This window comes from Mchenga conophoros, linkage group LG7, assembly GCF_057382185.1.
Source record: "Mchenga conophoros isolate Kocher_MC1m ecotype Shallow Benthic linkage group LG7, M_conophoros_male_GT1.1, whole genome shotgun sequence".
Taxonomy (NCBI): domain Eukaryota; kingdom Metazoa; phylum Chordata; class Actinopteri; order Cichliformes; family Cichlidae; genus Mchenga; species Mchenga conophoros.
Genome location: NC_140532.1, coordinates 64,040,068 through 64,062,297, shown reverse-complemented (window position 1 = coordinate 64,062,297; position 22,230 = coordinate 64,040,068). Strand labels below are relative to the sequence as shown.

The 22,230-nt window shown below is 38.2% G+C and overlaps 1 protein-coding gene across 1 annotated transcript in view; it reads left to right on the top strand.

Annotated features, from left to right (window-relative positions):
• Window positions 1–10,567: 10,567 nt before the first annotated feature.
• spire2 (spire-type actin nucleation factor 2) overlaps window positions 10,568–22,230 on the top strand; it is a 57,211-nt gene continuing 45,548 nt past the window's right edge. The window contains exon 1 of the mRNA XM_085280749.1: window positions 10,568–11,023. Coding sequence (XP_085136875.1) covers window positions 10,726–11,023 — 298 coding nt within the window. The 5' untranslated portion in view covers window positions 10,568–10,725. The remainder of the gene's footprint in view (window positions 11,024–22,230) is intronic.

Here is a 22,230-nt window from a genome sequence, read left to right as displayed (position 1 = left end):
CTCAGTCTCTGACTGGAAGCGCTAATTCGTCATTCGGCTTTTGTCAGACTAAAGTAACTGTTAAAACTGTTTGAAAAGCTCAGCTATACAACAAGGAGAGATTGAGAATTTCCTTTTAGTTCTCAGTTTATTTGATATTGACAAAAGTTAGTCAGTTTTGTCTGTTCTTCTGTAAAACAAACTAAGATTTATTTTTAGAATTAATATTTTGTTTCTAAGTGGAATTGACAATTTAGTAGTCTGTTTCGTTTGTTCTGTTTTGAAACTTAAACGCTTTAGCGGCTGCCTTTTGTGTAGTTTGCAATATTTGCCTTTATTTATCTGAAAAAGTCTCATGTTCCTTAAGTACATCTACCCTGTTGAACTTATTATGGGAAATAAATATTTAAATAAAAACAAGCTGCTGATTATTTCACATTTTACTTGTGAGCAACAGCACATTTAAATCTTACAAATATAGTTATTTGGCTTATATCGTGATAGATATCGTTATCGCCTGAAATGAAAAAAACATATCGTGATATGAAAAAATCTCATATCGCCCAGCTCTAATTGTGACACATGTATGTATGAACAAATAGCAACATGAAACCAAATTTTACAAATCTAATTACCGTACTCCAGTCTGGGCCATCCTATTTGGTACCGGCTTAGTGAAGATCATGGAGTTGATGGGTCCTGGCTTCACACCCTAACAGAAGACACATTTACTATGGATGGTGTTGCTGTTCATATGCAAACATGGACTAATTCAAAAACTTTAACCTCATTTAAATTATCACTGTCCGTGGCTTGTGCCATTGCTTTTCAGATTCCGTGCAGCTATGCACAGGGGGGACAACCGGCACGCTGAGTTGTGAGTAGTGTGCTGTTTGGAAGAGCAGTGCCACTGTGTGATTGCACATAACAGCGCCTGCCACACAGGAGCACTGACTATGTGTCAGTATCACCAGCGATGAATCCAGAAGCTTAATCTAAGAAGAAAGAACAAAAATTTAAAAATGTAACATCTTCATGGAAGAGCTGAACAGGAACATAGTTCAGTGTTATGGTTACTGACCCCTACAGGCTTACCCTCCTGAATGCTTAGTGTTTCCTTCTCTCCCTATTAAAACAACTTAACCATCCTTGATAACTGTAATAACTTTGATTGTGTATATTTGCAGTATTAACTTGGTGTCAAATGTTTCTGATCACCCAAACACATGATTTAACTATCTGACTAGTCAAATTAGGAGTGATAAAGCAGGGAGACAAGGAAAACATTCAAGCTGATGGGCCTTTAGGAATGAACTTAACTAATGCTTGTGAAGAAGAACTAATGCAGAAGGGCTGATAGCGCAGGGCAGCTTGTAGCTTGAATGTGGTGGATGACTGGGTATGTAAAGTGCTTTGGGGTCCCTAGGGGGGACTTAGTAAAAGCGCTATACAAATACAGGCTATTTACCACAGGCATCCAGTATCCGTAGTTTCAGGTGCTGCTCATCTTGTATAGACAATTGCCAAAGATAAAAGTCTAAGGGGGTCAGATCGGGAGACCTTGGGGCCCATTCAACTGGCCCACGACGACCAATCCACTTTCCAAGAAACTGTTCATCTAGGAATGCTCGGACCTGGCACCCATAATGTGGTGGTGCACCAGCTTGCTGGAAAAACTCAGGGAACGTGCCAGCTTCAGTGCATAAAGAGGGAAACACATCATCATGTAGATGAAGCATGGACCCACTATCGTTGTACCCCATATACCACACCAAACCATCACTTTTTTGTTCCAACAGTCTTGGAGGGATCCATCCAGTGTGGGTTAGTGTCAGACCAATAGCGGGAGTTTTGTTTGTTAACTTCACCATTCACATAAAAGTTTGCCTCATCACTGAACAAAATCTTCTGCATGAACTGAGGGTCCTGTTCCAGTTTTTGTTTTGCCCATTCTGCAAATTCTGTGTGCTGATCTGGGTCATCCTCGTTGAGATGCTGCAGTAGCTGGAGTTTGTAAGGGTGCCATTTGTGAGTAACTAATATCCACCGAAGGGATGTTCGACTAATGCCACTCTCCAGTGACATGCGGCGAGTGCTACGCTGAGGGCTCTTGCTGAATGAAGCTAGGACAGCCACTGATGTTTCTTCATTAGTGACAGTTTTCTTGCGTCCACATTTTGGCAAATCCAACACTGAACCAGTTTAACGAAACTTAGCAAGCAGTTTGCTAACTTTAGCATGGGAGATGGGTGGTCTCGTAGGCTGTCTTGCATTGAAATCTGCTGCAATGACCCGGTTACTGCGTTCACCAGATATCAACACAATTTCGATCCGCTCCTCACGTGTTAACCTCTTCGACATGTCAATAGCTGTCAACAAAGAGAAACTTGTAAATAACTCATGAAAGAATAAAGTTACGTTGAAACCGAGCACACCATTGTTTTTCTTGTGACATTACCAATAAGTTTGATGTGTCACATGACCCTCTTCCTATTGAAAAAACAGAAGTTGTATCCAAGATGGCCGACTTCTAAATGGCCACCATGGTCACCACCCATCTTGAGGAGTTTGCTCCCTCACATATACTAATGTGCCACAAACAGGACTTTAATATCACCAACCATTCCCGTGTTATTACGGTGTATCCATATAAATGGCCCACCCTGTACAGTTTCCCTATACAGATATAATTCTGACTAAATTAAAGCTCATAAATTGTTTACTCTCTTTTCAGACGTAAGAGTTGAATGCATCATAGCTGGAGTTCATTTCTTATCTAGCTTTTTCATTTCAATATTTTTTACTGTCCTTATTGTTAGTAGCAGTAGTAATAGTGGTACTATTAGTATTTTCCATTCAATTCACCTTCTTCAGACAGTCTTGGAGTTGTGACCAAAGAAAACCAGGATCAATCTATTTCTACAGGTCATGTGAGGAATTAAAAACAAAATCTTTTTATTCACTGATTCTTTTCTTTCTTTTCCTGTGTGACAAATTTAGGCCTTCCTTCTTTACCCTTTAGTACTTCCCTCATCAGCCCCTTTCCTCATTCTTCACCTGGTTAGAGGTTGATAAGCAATTCCTGGCTAACGTCAGGGGCTTTCCTGTTCCATAATAATTGGTGTTGGCCCTGTATACTTCAGTGGCCTTTGTTTGTTGTCCTTTTGGTTGAGCCCTTGTGGCTGTGGGTTTTTCTTGTGTGCCGTGGTTTGTGATCACTTTGGTAATCACTTGCTGTGTGGTGGGTGAGTCCTGGGATTGGGGAAAGACCTGTAAATTATAGATTGCTTACTAAAGACTAGGTTGGAATGTATATAAGTACATTTAATGACAACTTATAATAAACCTGCTTTCAAATAAAGATTTTGTGTTTTAAAGTATCTGGTTGTTTGACCATTGTTGTCCTCTGAACAAATCACACCGGACCAAACCAGTTTGACAGAGATCTTGATTGATTGATTGATTGATTGGTAATTTATTTCAACATGTGAACAATATACAAGTACATTTAGAAAAGAAATGAGAGAAAAAAAAATATACTATACAAATTACATACAAAAAAACATTCTGATTAATTTACATGTTGAAAGGGAGTGGGAAGAAGTATACACTTATTTAATCCCACCCCTGTCCCATAAATTATCAGTGAATATTTAGTCAGCTTCCTTACTGATATAATTTGTAATAAAAAATAGTGAACAGATTTCTGATATACTATATACTATAATATCACATCATGAATTTTTTGTTTGTTTGTTTTTAAATAGAGACATTCACTTAATTTAAATATTTTCCTTTTCTTTATAGATCGAGAAGATCATATTTTTATAACTCTTTTTGAACAGTTTTATGTTTGGACATTGCTTTAATTCCATATTCAGTTTGTTCCATAGTTTCACTCCTTGAACAGAAACACAAAAGCCTTTTCTTGTAGTACGTACCTTCATTGTTTTGAAGTTACAAAAACCCCTTAAATTATAACTTCCTTCTTTCAAAAAAAACATACTCTGAATATTACCTGGCAGTTCTTTATTTTTTGCTTTGAATAGAATTTGTGCTGTTTGGAATTTCACTATATCGTCAATTTTCAATATTTCAGACTGCAAAAATAGTGAGTTTGTATGTTCCCTATAACCTGCATTGTGGATGATTCGAATTGCTTTCTTTTGAAGAGTAAAAAGTGAATGTAATGTGGTTTTATAGTTATTGCCCCAGACCTCTGCACAATAGCTTAAGTATGGTGAAACCAGTGAACAGTAGAGAATATGAAGTGATGTTCTGTCGAATACCTGTTTTGCCTTGTTTAGTACTGCAATGCTTCGTGATACTTTGGAATGAATATATCTTACGTGAGCTCTCCAGTTAAGTTTTTCATCTATTATTACCCCCAGAAATTTATTTTCACTGACTCTTTCAATATCAACACCATTTATTTGAATCTTTGCATTTGTATTTAAACTACTATTTCCAAATAACATAAGTTTAGATTTATTCAAATTTAATGATAATTTGTTTTTATCAAGCCAGAACTTCACTTTACTTATTTCATTAGTCATATCCTCCAATAAATTCTGCAGATCATCACCAGAGCAAAAAATGTTTGTATCGTCAGCAAAGAGAACCATTTTTAATACTTTGGACACTTTACAGATGTCGTTAATGTACAAGTTGAAGAATTTTGGACCCAAAACTGACCCTTGGGGTACACCACAAGCAATGTCCATACATAAGGAGCAACCACCATTTATTTTCACAAACTGCTTTCTGTCACTTAAATAATTCCGGACCCAATCTAAAACTACCCCTCTGACACCATAACGTTCCAGTTTTCTTATTAATATATCATGATCTATAGTGTCAAATGCCTTTGTCAAGTCTATGAATAACCCAGCCACATATTGCTTTTTGTCTATGGAATTTGTGATGTATTCTATTGAATCTAATAGTGCCGATGATGTTGATCTGCTTGATCTGAATCCGTACTGACTCTCAGTGAGTAGTTTATGTTTATCTATAAATTTTTCCAGTCTGTTTTTAAACAGTTTTTCAAGAACTTTTGAGAATTGAGGTAGTAAAGAGACAGGCCTGTAGTTTGTGAAATGGTGTTTGTTTCCAGATTTGTATAGAGGTATAACTTTTGCTATTTTCATTCTGTCTGGAAATCGACCAGTTTGAAATGATAAATTACAGATGTATGTAAATGGTTTTATAATAGCCTCAATGACTCTTTTAACCACTATCATATCAATATCATTACAATCCAAAGATTTGTGATTTTTACATTTTTTGACAATTTCAAGAACTTCATTTTCATCAACGGCTGTGAGAAACATAGAATATGGATTTCTGTCAATCAGTGTATCGGGTTTTTCCTGTGCTTTCCCAGGATGAGTGATTGTTCTTGCTAAATTTGGTCCAGCAGTTACAAAGAATTCATTGAGACTATTTGCCACAACATCCATATTGTATTCTTCAAGGTCATTACATATGAAATACTTGGGATAGTTCTTTTGTCCAGTCCCACATTTTATAACACTGTTCAGGATTTCCCATAATCTTTTATTATTATTTCTATTTATATCTAATTGCTTCTTATAGTATTCCTTTTTACTAAATCTAAGTATATTAGTTAACCTATTTTTATATCTTTTGTATCTGATTTCAGCATCTTTAGTTCTCGTTCTTAAGAGCTCTCTGTATAGAGCATTTTTCTTTATACATGCATTTTGCAGACCTTTTGTTATCCATGGACAGTCCATATATTTCTGTTTCCTACTATATTGCTTTATTGGACAGTTGGTATTGTACAGTAATGTAAATATTCTAAGGAATTTATTATAAGCACTATTAACGTCCTGTTCCTGATATACTTCACCCCAGTTTTCCTTCAATAAATCTTTTTTAAATGCATTCATTCTTTCTTCTGTTCTTACTCGTCTGTACTCTTTTTTACTGTCCATTTTATTGATCTTGTAATTCCTATCATAGATTGTAAAAATTGGAAGATGGTCACTTATGTCGTTAATCAGGAGTCCACTTACAGTCTTATTTTCAATGTCATTTGCAAAAATGTTGTCTATGAGAGTTGCACAATGTGATGTAATCCTGGTAGGTCTAGTAATTTTAGGGAATAGATTCATACAGTGCATTGTGTTTATAAATTCCTCAGTGGTTTTATGTTTATTTGGGTTTAGCAAATCAATATTGAAGTCTCCACAAATGAAAACTTTTTTGCGAGCTATTTCAATAAATGTTTCTTCTATCCAGTCTTTAAATGTCTCAATACTACTACCTGGAGCTCTGTATATACAGCTAATGATTACATTTTTACTTTTTTCTTTACAAATTTCAACTGTAATACATTCTAGTACATTATCAATCACCATCGTCATCTTTTCCACCACATTAAATTTCAAGGATTTGTCCACATACAAGGCCACTCCTCCTCCTCCTTTGTTTCGCCTAGTTATAAATGTGAATTCATAACCCTCCAGTTCAAAGTCTGTTCCTTTTTCCATATTGATCCAAGTTTCTGATAAGGCAATGACACTAAATGGATGTGAAAACTGGTTAAGATATTCTTTGATATGACTAAAATTAGCATAGAGACTTCTACAGTTAAAGTAGATAATTGATAATTTATTCTCAGTTTTAATCCTCTGATTGTAGTCTTTATTTGTATAGTAGCAGCAATTGTTATTGTTAGATGAGAAAAAGTTGTTGTCTGGATCTATTTCATATTCCAAGTCGTGTGTATTGTGATCCATATAGTTAAATGTTTTCAGTTCCAATTGATCATATTCTGCAACTGTCTGACTGATGCAGCTGATTCTTCCAGATGTATCTGAGTTCTTCCTTCCAGTGTGTGTCATAAGTGAGTGTGTGGTTGTCTGTTACCTTGTTTGCCGTCCAGATCGTGTTGCTCACTGATATTTTTCGAGATCCGCCATATTTTTAATGGTCAGAACTTTGGCTTCCTCTGGTGATCCGTTTAGTTTAATGAATATTTTGCAGTTCGTCGTCCAAGTGCCTTGGATTTTTCCCAGCTTCTTAAGGTGTCGCGCTTTTTTGGCTATTTCAGCGTTGTGTTTGGTTAGATGTTCATTGATAAAGACATTAGATCCTTTTAATTTTCTTCCTTGTTTCAGCAGCGTAATCTTGTGCTTTCGATTTACAAACCTTAATATAATAGCCGGTATGTTGCCGTTCCTCCTGGGAAGAGGGTGGCATGCTTCGACAGAGTTATAGTCCAGGGCAATCCCTTTGGACCGCAGGAAAGCAGCCACCTGTTGTTCCGTGGAGCTAATGTCTTTTTGGAATATCTTATCAATGCGGATCTTCACCAAACTTTATGGCTTTTTCACTTGGACCAACCTCCACTAATTATAGGAACCAATCACAGCTGAGCATCTACCCACAAAAGTAATTGTACAAATATGATTCAAGGCACAGGAGGACCGGGTGCGGGGGGGTGCACATATTTTGTGGTTGTCATTGTGAAGAGTCAAACATCTGAGCACAAGCAGGAATGATCAAGTATTAAAAACACCAGGACAGATTACGTCACTGTTTTATTTTTTAGTGTCCTGACTCGATTTGAGATAAAGTGTGGAACAATGTGTGTTATTCATTACATGTTAGTGAAAACTTGCTGTGTTTTCTGTTTTTATTTTACTTTGTAAGACGAGTCAGTCAGAAACTAAATGAGACTAATGACAGCAATAAATGTTGCCATACACTCCTGTGTGTTTGAGTCTGTTACTAAGAAGTTTGATGGCTTCACACTGTGAGAGGATGATAAGGGTGTCTCATTAGCCTTTAACGTACATTGCAGCGCCATCTGCTGGCTGAGTCACTAATAAATATAATTTTTATTTTGTATTCTTTTTCTGAATATCCAGTTAGCAAAGCTATATTCATTTAGAAAGAACCTGAAATATGTGCACAGATGTGCAATAAAATAAAACAACTTTCTTGATACCCACACTCACTGGACCATAAATGCAACAGAAATAATTTTTACTACAGAGCAGCAGTTAAAAGGAAAAAAAAAAGGCCTGAAACACGTGCTGTCTGTACAATTTACTGATATTTAAATATGTCATTTGCAGGTTTTATAAAGAAAATTTTAAAAAGAAAAACTAAAAATAAATAAATGGTTCTTTGATCATTCTTCTTCTCTGAACACCAGCCAGATCCGTTTGACAAAGGTGATGCCAGCATTACCTGCTTTATATTACCAAGAAATCCAAGTTATATTACAATGGTATTAGCTGAATAATTAAACAGAACTCAGTGGTTTATTATTGGTAAATTTCGACTTATTCATTCCAAAATTCAATTCAATCCAATTTTATTTATACAACGCCAAATCATAACAACAGTCGCCTCAAGGTGCTTTATATTGTAACATAGACCCTACAATAATACATACAGAGAAAAACCAAGAATCATATGACCCTCTAAGAGCAAGCTCATTGGCGACAGTGGGAAGGAAAATTCACTTTTAACAGGAAGAAATCTCCACCAGAACCAGCCCTAACTATATGCTTTAGCAAAAAGGAAAGTTTTAAGCCTGATCTTAAACGTAGAGATAGTGTCTAACTTTTCACTGCTTTTCAAAAGACTTGACAGAGTCAGCTAAACAGAGCTGGAGTGGTAAACTGTTGTTGTCTTATGGAAGTTATTTAATAAATCAACATTTTCTCAATTTTGAGTTAGAAATTCAGTGATAATTACCTGAAATATTGTGTTGTGAAGGGCAAAAAATGATTTGTTTGTTTTTTGTACTTTAGTGGCTTGCAAGCTTCAATAATAGAAGAAGTAGAACTGTGGCAGCTACTTATTTTCTACAAGTGTTTGTTTTCACCACTCAAAAAAACATGATTTTCTTTCTGGTTTAAATCTAACATGATACATGAAAAACAACAACAAAAAATATGCATTTCAAAAGAAAAATATTTGAAAAATATTTATTTTATATTCCAAAGTGGTTAGCATTTGAATTTGTTTTATTAAAACTATTAAATGATATCAAGTTGCTTTCATGATGCCACTTGGGAGAACCCTACACCATTTATATTAGGTAAATACATGCAATGCCGATGAGCTGGCATATGAGAAGTTGGGAGAAAATCAAGTTATACTATTTTGAAAAAAAGGAATAAAAAGAGTCTATAATTTAGAATGGTGGGAAAATATTGAGCTAGCCTTCTTAATATATATATATTAAAAATTCCCCTCTCGCCCCTGCGTGTGGTCTATCCTTTAAGCTCGGGTCCTCTACAAGAGGCCTGGGAGCTTGAGGGTATCTTAGCTGTTGCTAGGACTGGGCTCTTCTGGACAGAGATCTCCGATGTTGCTCCGGGAATCTGCTGGAGCCACTCGAAGAGCTTGGGAGTCACTGCACCTAGTACTCCGATTACCACTGGGACCACCGTTACCTTCACCCTCCACATCTTCTCGAGCTCTTCTCTGAGCCCTTGGTATTTCTCCAGCTTCTCGTGTTTCTTCTTCCTGATCTTGCTGTTATTTGGAACCGCTACATCATTATTTCATCTTCTTCTGTTTGTCTACCACCACTGTGCCCAGTTGGTTAGCCACCACCATTTTCTCCACCTGTATCTGGAAGTCCCACAGGATCTTAGCTTGGTCAGTCTCCACCAATCTTGGGGCATCTCACATTTTGACCTCAGGACTTCCAGGCCATATGTTTCTGTATACTATGCACTTGGTTATGGCATTCCATGTATGCCCTGCCTGCTAACAAACATTTGCAAACACACATGGAAATACTGTATAAAGTAATACATAAAGTTTAGCTGACTCTGTCAGGTTTGCAATTCTAACAAGCTTGAAAGTCAGTTGAACATTATTCTTCATCACACTGTGGCGCTCAACTAACATGCCAAGTCCTGAGGAGGCCAATCCATGACTAAAGATGTTACATTGTGTGTTTTTCTATCTCGCATACCTTTGACTCCATTGCCATTGTGTTTGCTGTGTCATGCTGAAAAATGAAGCCATTACCAATCATTACCAATCTGCTTTCCACATGGAATTGCATGGGATATTAAAATCTAATGGTACATTTCTGTGTTCAAAATTCCATCAGTTTTAACAAGATCTCCAACACCATTGACTAAAATGCTGCCTCACAATTTCATCACTCCATCAGACCTGCCACTCATTTTTAGTCCAGTTCTGGGTAATCTGGAATACCTCAGCTATTTCCCTTCCTTAAGAAGAGCTTCTTGACTCCCACTTAGACTATTTCAGATGAGATTTCATTGAAGAGTAGATGGATCTGCTGAAGGGCCAGATGCAATGCATAGACATTCTTGGAAGCAAAATAAAACAAAATGAGATGTGACTATAGACGTTTATACAATATTGTACAGAAGAAAATAACTAAAAATTAACAGATCTTAATTGTATTGCTTATTTTCTTTTTACTTTATGCGCATAGGTCTTCTGATTGGCTTTTTACAAAACAAAACAAAAACCCTTTGAAACACCGGTTCCAAAATATTTTACTTTGAAAAGTTATTATTGTTTGAAAACGTGATCCGGAAACGCTGCGCTTCCGGTGGCGAAGTTGACGGCATCACTGCGATAACGAGGAGCAGCTGCGGTACTTGAAGACGTCTGAGCCGCGGACTGCACAGCAGACTGGGCCGTGAGACGGTCAGCATCAATGGCTCCGGTGCTTACGGAGTAAAGAATGGGCTCCACGGCATCGCAGCCATGGCCAGATCCACTAACAGAAGCGGCGAGGATGGGGACCCACGGGTGACCGCCCCCACGGACCGCGACGCTTCCCGGGACCTGGCGGAGCCCCGGGAACTGTCTCTGGAGGAGGTGCTGAAGTCCTACGAGCAGCCCATCAACGAGGAGCAGGCATGGGCGGTGTGCTACCAGTGCTGCAGCGGGCTCAGGGTGCCCCGCCCGCCGGCAGGGAGAGTCAGCCGGGTGAAGGACCCGTCCTCCATCCTCCTCCACAGGGACGGAACCGTATCGTTACAGCGGGAGCAAGGATATGACGGTAGGAGAGGCGGCCGCGGTTACTCCCAACTTTCCGCTATCTTGATAACTAAAAGCAAGTGGGGAAAAAGTGCATTTTAACAGGATAGACCAGTTGCCAGAAGCAGCATGGCCTTTGCAGGTTTACCTGTCGTTAGTTTTAAATATTAAAACCCACTTTTGAATTCGGCGTAGTTTAATTTCCATTTTTGTAAAAAAATTAATAAATAAATAAATAACCGCTTTTTTTCATCCGCACCGCAATGATTTCTCCCAGTAAACTACTCCGCCTCAGTGAGCAGCGCTTGTGTTTATATCCAGAAGTGTACTAAAGTGCTCCATGCTTTGTTCACAATAATAACGCGGAACTGAAGAGTGTCTAATATTGTTTCATATAGTATCATTATGTCGTATTTTATCTACCAGGAACACAAATCTAAAGCATTTTGTCCTAAGTTATTCGCATTTAATACAGAGTTTGGCTCACAACGTCTTGCTCAGTAACGGACGCCGCGGTGCTAACCTGTCCCGTCTCAAACAGCATCAATCCCTACACTGCTGACCCTCAGCTGGATTATTTGGTCATTTGCGCAACCCCGAGCTTCACTTACTTAAACTGCCTTTGTGTTTTTATATTTTACACCATCTAGATTTTGTCGCACTACTCGTGCCAGCAAGGATGACTCGTATTATGCCGGTAAATGATAAATTATTCATGGAGCACTGCTTTCCCCTAGCATCTCCTTATGCAAAGACTGTTTTGGAGACATCAAAGGGTGGCTAGAAGCCCAGAGGATTTTAGGCAGCCTTCCTCTTGTCCCCTCCGTGCTGAAATTAGCCCGTACCTGCATACCAACCTGCTGCATGTAAAGTATTTATGTCCTCACTGCAGCTCAAGAGGAGGCTGCACGGAGACACTTAAGTCAAAACTCAATTTAATCCGAAATAGGCAAATTTGTGCTCAAACTTTTTTCACCTCTCACTCCAAAAATCTTATCTTAGGCAATGGCGACACAATATCTCCAGAAATTCATATTTTGTGCTTAAAGTCATGTCTGTAACCTGTTTATTTTGCAATTAGGCAAAATACAGCAAGGATATTTCTTGCCAGCAGCCCTGAGAGAAGATACTTTTACATTTTAACATATGACTGAGAAATGTGGGCAAAAGAAAAGAATATTGGATATCAAATCTCAGGAAAAACTGTGAAATGCTGAGTTCCTTTTTTGATAAAGTCTCCAGGTGAATATACAGTAGCAGCTGTTGTAACAGCTGTTCAGAGATCAAACAGGGAGGCTCTGTGTGCATGTTTGAGGATGGCACTTTACTTTTCTTTCTGCCATTTGTTCAAATGTCATATAACATGCTTATTAGTTAATCATGGGTCAGTCATGGTTCTGATGTTTACATGAGAAATGATCATAAAGAAAAAGTAAAGTTAATGTAACCTTTTTGAAAAACACAGCATTAATTTGCATAAAATGGTTACACTGTTTCAAGGAACACCTTTTAAATATGAGCTCATTACACCATCATCCTGAACTGTGACCTCAATAATAAACATAAAGTAGGATTATCGCTTTTTTTTTATCAGATGTTATGGCAGTGCTGTTGGAGTGAACTGCTTTAGATTTAGAAGCTGTCATACAGGTGTGGGGAACGGGCAATCAGCGGAATGTGTCATAAATAATAAATAGCAAGCCAAACCCCTTGAACTGGTTGAAAATTGACTTCTAATGATTGTTACTGTGGACAGATCTTGATGACGAGGCATTAGAAGATGTGACTGCAGTAAAACAATAAGGGAGAAAACTTTTTAAGACAAGATTCCTCCTGTTGGTAATGGAGCTAACAAAATGCAGCGTGGTTACAACAGTAAAGAAGGGGGAAGGTAGAGTGTCTGACTAGGACTGGGCGATATATCGAGTTTTTAAAAAATATCGATATATTTTCATACGAGATATAAGATGTGACAATATCGTTTATATCGATATAGTCTATGTTACGTTATAATTATACTTGTGGAGCCGCAAGTTTGCCTCTCTTTTGTCCACTTTTGTCTCTATGCAACTTTACTCGGCCTCGCCTCTCCTTCACTGAACACAACTCCCCCTCCTCCCCCATCGCTTCACCTGCAGGCAACGACAAGATGGACACGGCAAATCTCTGTTAACGAGTTACCGCGAATCGCCCCCGTGCGTGGGGCTGGACTGCATCAACGTGTTAGCGAGCTAACCGCGCTAACGACATGCATGGCCTAAAATCCTTTCATTTTCTCAAAAATCGACTGTTCGCCTTATGTATGAATTCTGGTTGTGCTTACTGACCGCGAACCGATTTTAGGTGGTACACGGCGCTCAGCAATCTGTCAGTGAATGTTTTAGTTAGACTTTGGTGAGCTACGGAGCTGCACCGCTTGATGGATTGTCAGAGCATTACGGCTACCGTAGTCCGGAGCGTCGCAGAGTAATACGTACAGTGCTTCAACGTAATATTACCGTATTGTGTGTGTATAAGGACCATAAATGGCACCTGTTAAGAGACACGGTTACGAAGCAGATTTCAAACTCCAGGCTGTCAGTCACGCAGTAGAACTTGGGAACAGAGCAGCTGCGAAATCTGTCTTTGTTATTATGGTCAGGGTCTGTTAGTTTACATTTTGACTGCACAATTGTGAGCTTTTTGTTATGCACAAAAACAACATTGTTTTCTTTTATTTATGGAGCATTATTATTTAATAAATGCTGATAATTAATTTTTCAGTAATTTCTTCATGTACATCTGTGCCATAGGTGTCAAACTCTGGCCCGCGGGCCAAATTTGGCCCGGAGCCTAATTATTTGGCCCGTGAAGCCATACCAAATTACTATTAGAGCTGGCCTACTGGTATTATGCAGCTAATATATATATATTGTTTAGTATTAAGCTTTGCTAGTTCCATATTCAGTTTTTCAGCAAAACGTGTTTTAGTCCATAAGAAAAGATTCATTCTTATATCTGGAGGAATAAATATATTTCAATAAATATTAACGTTAGCCCGCGACTTTGTTCCAGTTTTGAATTTTGGCCCACTGTGTATTTGAGTTTGACACCCCTGATCTGCGCTGTATGTTAATAAAAGTGCCTGTGTGACATCTGGGACACAGCTTTGACTAAGAACTCTTTTTTTGTTCTTACCTTACGGCTTAAAAAAATATCGAGATATATATCGTATATCGCCATCCAGCTAAAAAATATCGAGATATGAATTTTGGGTCACATCGCCCAGCCCTATGTCTGACCCATCGTTAGTTTTAAGTTTGATGTTGCAAAGTACAGGATTTGGCAGGCAGTGGACCAAACTACTGATAGGCATATAATGCATTGTTTTACATCTCTAATCTACAATAAGCACATGACTTTTCAATATTGTTATTTAGCAATACACAGTTATATTTACAATAGTTCACTGAGGAGGAAAACTATGTTTTTAATCAGAATAAGGGAATAAGGAGTCTTTTGGCCACCTCTCACTGCTTGACTCATATGACGGTGCAGCTTTTTGGCTTCAGGATAGACCAGCTAATCGAATCTCAAGGTGGGGCTGTTTTAGAAACTAAAGACGACCTGTGGCAACACTAGTGAGTCTAGAAGATTGTTAACTGTTGTTGTGATATGACGCTATATAAATACAAATAGATAAAATCTATGTCTGCAAAGGACAAAGCTGAAAATCAGTATTGGATATGATCCTTGAGGCCAACACTGCATCAAAAGCAGGCGTGATTCTGTCATGAAAATCACTGCATCGGCTCATGAACACTTACAGAAATCACTGACCATGAACATGGTTCACCAAGCTGTGTACAATGCAGGTTAGGTTTCTGCCATGCAAAGAAGAAGCCATATGGGAACATGAAGTGTCTTGTCTGGATCATGTTGTTTAAAATGGACATTCTGCGGTGAGACAAAATTTGAAATTCTCTTTGGAAAACATGGATACCACATTCTCCAGACTAAAGGGAGAAAGGCCATCCGGCTTGTTATCAACAATCATTTCAAAAGTGCATTAGTGCCTATAGAATTGTCAGCTTGCATATCTGGATAGCCATCATCAATCCTGAAAGATATAAACACATTTTAGAGCAACATGTGCTCCCATCTAGATGATGTCAGGTAGGGCTGCTCGATTATGGCAAAAATGATAATCACGATTATTTTCACTGAAATTGAGATCTCGATTATTTGACGATATTTATTTAACCCTTTAAGACCTACCATAGAACCAAGTCCGCCAGAGCTTATATTATTTTTTTTACATGCTGTAGTGCCATTTTTGGGAGCATTTCAAGTTGTTATACATAAATACAACTGTTATAGCCCATATTTTAATAATATGTATGCATTAAGTCCAAAGTAACTACATTAATAGCAAAAAAGTGCAATAAATCGTTTTTGGTTTTTGTTTACATATATTTCTACTTGGAGAAATTTAAGAGGTTTATCCCTCAAAACTTTAAATACAAAAAAATTGCAAAAAATAGTTTACAACAACAGGAAATTTATTTTGAGTGTCTTCATAGTTTTATTTTGGAGATAGAGCAATTTTTATATACTGCAGGAAAAACGAAAAACAATCCTGTGATACAAATTTGCAAAGAAAACAGCATGTGCATCAAAATAAACTATTTCCAGCAGTGCAATATGAGTCCTAAGCATCCCAGAAACTATTCAGAAAAGTCAAACATGACTTATAAAAACACCAGTATAGGATTTTAAGGCCTACAAGTAAAAAAATACATTTTCCGCGAAAATGACGTCACTTCCGGTTTCGGGCAGGAAATGGCGGACATGCGATAGTTCGCGTTGACGTCTTTTTCAATGTCGGAAGTGTTACGAACAGCTGATCAGATCGGCAAAGCGTATTTCTGGAGTATTATGTTTTTGTTCCTGCAAGCGCTTTTTATGCAATTTTTGCAAAGCTTTATGTGGAAGGAAACCGTGACCGAGGATAAGCTGATGGCATAAGATGTAAGTACAACTCCTCTGGTTTCATATGCAAAAAAAATTATTGCGCTAGCTTACACGGTTCAGGTTCTACAGGGATTTAAAAATAGTTACACAAAACGGAGCGTGCTGCTCTGACCGGCTTTAAAGGGTTAACAATAACAATGTATTGAATAACGACTTTAAAAAATAATATAAAATAGTGTGCAAATACTGATAACAGTGCAAATGTTTGCAGTATAAGGAATAAATGAAAAATGTAAAGATCTATGTTTAGTGAACTTTGCAGTGTTGCTCTGTGGTGCAGCTATGACACCGTAGCAAAGTTTACACTATGTCTACTTGATCCACGTCTGACTCCGCGAACCCATAATGTTTCCACACCACTGAAGTTTTTTTTACCTCTCTTTTCAACCAACAGCAGTCACTCTCCTCTCCAAATAACTTCTGCTTAGCTTTCCGAGCTTCCCTCGGGTCCTCTTAATTGTTGTGACGCGTGTTCGAAACGCAGAGAGGTGCGCTCGATTTGCTGCACAGTGGTAAACTTGACTTTTTAGAGTTTTTTCTTTTCTTTTCTTGAAATGGGGAATTTTTCGGTTTAAACTTATGTTTTCTATGTTCTGTTTCTTTTAATAAAAATATGAGTTTATGAGATCTGCACATCACTTTATTTTGTTTTTATTTTACACAACAGCAGTTCAAACTTTGGCATCATGAACCCTCAGATGTTTAGCTCCCATTAACTGAGAGCTGGCTATCCTTGCAGCCTGTGTTGGTTTACGCTCTGCTAGTCCATAAGTAAACGGTCCAAATCAAAGCAGTGATGCAAATCCCTAAACCAGCATGAGGTGGTGAGTTTATTATAGTCTGTCTGCATTATTAATGCAGTTCGTTGGCTACAGGGACATTTTCCTTTCTTTATGTGGCCGTATTCACCCAGAACAGCATACTACACCATCTGAAGTCCAAACTTTACTTTGTAATACTGCCCTTCAGACGTGGAAAGCTGCAGCAAAGCATCCTGACTACATTATAGTCCCATCTCCATGCTTGGCAATTACTGTCATGTTGTTGTTGCTGCTGCTTTTGTTTTACTCCAGATGTAATGAGGCCTCTGACATCTAATCTGTTCCACTATTAACTCTTCTGTCAAAATTTAGATGACAAAATTTACTTGATATTCTTTTTTTTTTCTTTCTGCAATATACAAGAAAATGTCAAAAACAAACTGCTTTGATTTCTGAGAGGTTTAGTTTGTTTTATGTATTTCAATAGTCACCTGATTCCTTGACTGTGAAAAGTGTTTGGTTTTAATTTGATGGGTAATTTATGTGGGCGTAATTTAAGTAATCTACCTCTTTGCTTTTAGCACTGTCAAATTGTTTCCATTTTATTTCTTTCGGGTAAATGTCAGCCTGTTATTTGCTCGTTGAGTAAGTTGTGTGTAAATGTCATTTTATACTTTGATATCAGATATTTGATATATTTGATATATACTTTGATATTCAGCTCTATATATCATTTACATTTATCTTTTGAAATACATTTTGAGAAGCAGTGACTGGGATGCCTCCTAGGTGAGGTGATTTGGGCATGCCCAGCTAAGAGCAGACTACAAGGGAGACAGAGGGTTCACTTGAGAGATTATGTCTCTGGCTGGCTTTTATGGCCTCGGTGTTCCCCAGAGGAACTACAGGCGGTGACTGGGGAGAGGAGAGGTGTGGACATCTCTGCTAAGACTGCAGCCCTCGCGAATTATACTTGGATAACCATGGATGGAACAGTGAAGAACACTGATCACTGAATGGTTTTCAGAGGCATTATTGTGCCTATGTGATGATTTCCTTGAAGAATTATGTATATTTTTTGTGCAGTGCTATCCGAGGGCCCAACCTTGTCTGCATTCCCTATAGTTGAATGGGACATAATTAAATAAATTATACAATCCTCAAATTGTTTGCAGTTGTACATTGAGACACATTACAACTAAAATGTGGCACTATTTACTCACACAGTCTTCCCGATCCCAAACCCTTCCTATTCCTTACCTGTCAAAGATGCAGTCTATCTGGAAACAACAAAGTTTGCTTGTTTGTCAGTTTCTTTTTCTAACATTAAACTACTTTTCCAGTGTTCTTTCCTTTCCTACCTTTTCTGAAACCTATCACTGGATTCAATTTATTATGAGTAGTGTATTTAGGAAGAAAAGAAACCAATAAAATACCTCTTTCAGCAGCTCATATGTGATCATCACCCCAACTTCTTGTAGTTTGTAGTTGAAATACTCTGCATTCCTTTCAACTAACCCCACACCCCACTCTGGGACCTAAAATTACACCTGGACTTAAGAACCACTGCCTTCAAATATTTGGCCCCAGTAAATGGAAATTGTGATTTTGTCATCTTCTCTGTGTTGCCTTGAAAACTTGAGGTTTGTTCTTGACCTTAAACTCAATCACTTAAAAACAGGAATGTCAGTTTAGTAGCTGTTCGGGAGATTTTTATCTTCATTAGTCAAACTCTCTTTCCAGAACGAGCTGATTCACCTTGAGACAGGGAAAACTGGTGAAATCCAATAGAAAGCTATTTGGATTTGATGAATCCGATGCCTGCCAGACACAAGAAAAAATAGTTGAGCTAAAGAACATTGTCTCTGAACTGATCTGCTTTGATAGTCTGACTGTTTTACCTGCTTCTGTGTGCTGGAAATATAAATGCACAGTAACGTTAGCATTCACGGCACATGGCCTCAGCTGTCTCAAATAACAATTTCCTGGAAATCTAAACCCCATCAGGTAGTGCGGCAATCTGCAGAGGAGGAGGTTAATGTGAATCCTGATATGAACTCAGACTGATGTTGTGCTACACAGCATTTTAATGTAAACACACACCTGATGTAAAAAAAAACCTGAGACAGTGAGACTGCAACGGAGGAAAACATCCTCGCTGATATGCTGCAAATTTACTCTGTTTATCAAATTCAGTTCTGACATCTGATACGAACAGTGAGAGGAAAATTAAAACCTGCTTCCCTCTCCTGACCTCGACCTTTAGTTGAAACGTCATTGATGGCTCCTGTTGGTGAGATGATGCACCTACTATCCCTGCAGAAGCACAAATCTAAAGTGAAACACCCAGAAGATGAACTGACTCATGGTACTGCAGCAAGCTGATGTCAGACTGAAATGTTCTTTTCCAAATGCATGAGGAGTGTTCATGAACCAGCTGCCATCTGGAACGCAGTTATTGCTGACATGTTGGGGAGAGCTCTGCAGTTTGGGTGGAAAATTCTTGTTTGGCTTATTATAATTGTGCTGGCAGATATCTTAGTTACAGCTTGAAGTTCTTTTGAATTGAGTAGCAAGAGTGTGAGATTGTAAGAATATAAGTATGTTTTTGGTAACTTCTGCATCTGATTCTGGTCAAAAGCTTCTGCACTCTCGTCATGGACTCGTAGTCCATATCCATTGCCCAATCGACAGGAATCAAATGGGCATAATTTCCTCTGGAGGCAACACAGCCCCAGAGCATGATGCTACCACCACTGTGCTTAACGGTTTAACGGTGTAGTTTTTTCTAAACACACAGTGTATTTTTAACATTTAAGGTAGTTTTAATGTCAATTTTAATTTTAATTGTAGTTTAACACACACACATGTATATTTATACAGAGATGGGCAGTAACGCGTTAAAAGTAACGCATTACTGTAATCCGATTACTTACTATTGCAAAAAAACTAATTAGATCACGGTTTCCCATAAGCAGGCTCCGTTACCGCTTCACTAAACTGTGATTTTGTTTGTTTGTGAGTGTCTCAAATAAGGCTGCCACGAATGATTATTTTGATAGTTGACTAGTCACCAATTATTTTTACGATTAGTCGACTAGTCAGATCATGCATCCATTGGACGTGAAACATATCGCTTATTGCACCAGCATGCATCTGCCCTTATAGAGATAGAAAATGTGACGTCATTTCCGGGGTAAAACCGCAAAGGATTGTTGGTACAAGTGGCAGTGGTACTAGCGCGCATGGATTATTACAAGACAACAGTCACACAGAGATAAACAGAAACACAAAGAATGGCAATAAGTTGTTTTTTTATTTACTGCCATAGCCGGTAGCATGAGAGACGCGGGAAGCCGACGGGTAAAGAGATCGGTTTTTATCAGATTCCGTCGTGGAAGACAAATTGTTCAGGTCATGTTTCCGAAGTCACAAAGAGGTGATGGATGGCCTGGATTGCAACTATTCGAAGACCAAATATAATGTTCCAGAACACTCCAACTCACATGTTAGTCTGCTCCAAGCATTTCCACGAAGGTAAGTCTTTTGTTGTAATTAATACGTAATTTATCATAACATAATTGTTGCTGTAGGTTACAAATAAGTCTTATATTGATTTGAACTGAATTCGTTGCGCTATGCTGCTTTGTTCACTGTGGCTTTGCGGGCTAATGTTTGTTGTGTTTTGTAGGCAAACCAGCCTACAAAATGCTGGAATGCAATCCAGACCGGGCACCCTCTATCAACCTGGGTCATACCGAGTTTAAAGCACTACCACAGCGAGATTTGATCGGTTAAGAAGCAATCAAGTGATGAATAACTGTTTTCCAGTATGTTGTTTTGAAATGGTTTTCTTTGTTTCTTTTGCAGTGCTGATTTGTTTTTCACCAAAGCAGCTAATAAAGCATAATGGAATACAATTTTGCCTCTTTCTTTTAAGATTCTATAATAAAATGAAACAATAATGCCAGTTATATATAAAGACAATAAATTTAATGAATTATTAATGTTGTGTAATACTACAACCTGAAAAGACAAATAGATTGCGTTGGCCTGTACAGGAGACAAAGAAAAAATTTTAACAACAGCTGTGAAATGAAATAGTCTAAATCAGAAAATAGATACACCAAAGTAAACTGGACCTGGGCTCTTTGCAGGGAAGTTACTAAACATTTCGTGAGCCCAACACTCACACTTAGGACCATATCATTATAAATATGAGCGTGATGAAAGTTGGGCAGCACGCTAACGTCTTTAGTCCACTCTGTATGCTCGTATGGGTCTGACCCTTTCACTCCTTAGATTTTTTTCCTCGTACCTTTTTTTTTGCCTTTTTACGGACTTGCTGTGTTCTCCTTCGTTTTGTACAGAACTGTTTTGGGGGCAAATAAAATGCAAGTAGGGATTAAAACCGCAGAATTAATGATTACCGGTGCTGGAAATGCTAGCACTCGATGCAGTGTTTTGATTTTGCTGCCACTCGTACCTACAATGCAATGCACGAAAGTCACATGGTCTGTCGATCTCCATATAACTATCATTAGCTTACAACTCGAAGTGCTTAAGGTATGTGCCAACTAAAAATAAAGAGCAGATTATAGTTTATTGAACTTTTAATGAAATTTGCCGATTGTCTCGGTGGAATTTAATAAACGCAGCCGTCTGCTCTTTGCTATCTAAAATATAACAGGACACTGGAGTAAATTCTCGACCATCTCATACTTCTGTTTAATCAGTTTTCTGTTTGACGTTTATTCAGCTGTGTGAAAACAATAACTTTAATCTCAGCCAAATCGATTTACTCAGGAACAAATAAAATTCTGAAAAAAAGCCAAACTATAACATTTTTAAGTTATCTAAGTGACTTATATATCATGTTTAACCTGAGTAGTGAAAGACCGCAGGGGTTTTGAAAACAATGTGCCGGGTATTTGCTGTTCTCACGGGCTCTAGTGAGCCTTGACCACCTGGTCAGCTGTTGAGCTGGTGGGTAACAGACGTCTCCGTAAACGTTGAAGCACTTTTGCAAATATGTAATGTCTTGATAACTCGAGCAGATATTTGAAGTTTACACAGCTACATTTTGCCTGAAAATACCTGAAAAGTTTATTTTGTGACCCAGAAAGAGTAATGTTAAAACTAAGTAGCAGTCGCCATTGTTGGAAACTGGAATTGGCTGGGTCGCACTCTGAATTCTAGGATAGGTTGGGCCATGAAGAACACACCCGACCCATCCTTCAAATCTGGGCAAATGAAGGATGCATTTGGAGGAGTCTTTGAATTTGGACAGCCTTTGTCGCGTCGCTCCTCCAAAGGATGCGAACCCTGAATTTGGACACAGCTATTATATCGGAGACTGCTTCTTCTACTTCTGCTTCTTCTTCTTTGGCGTTTAACGGCAGCTGGCATCCTTGTAGATGCATTGCTGCCATCTTCTGTTTCAGTCTGTTATTAC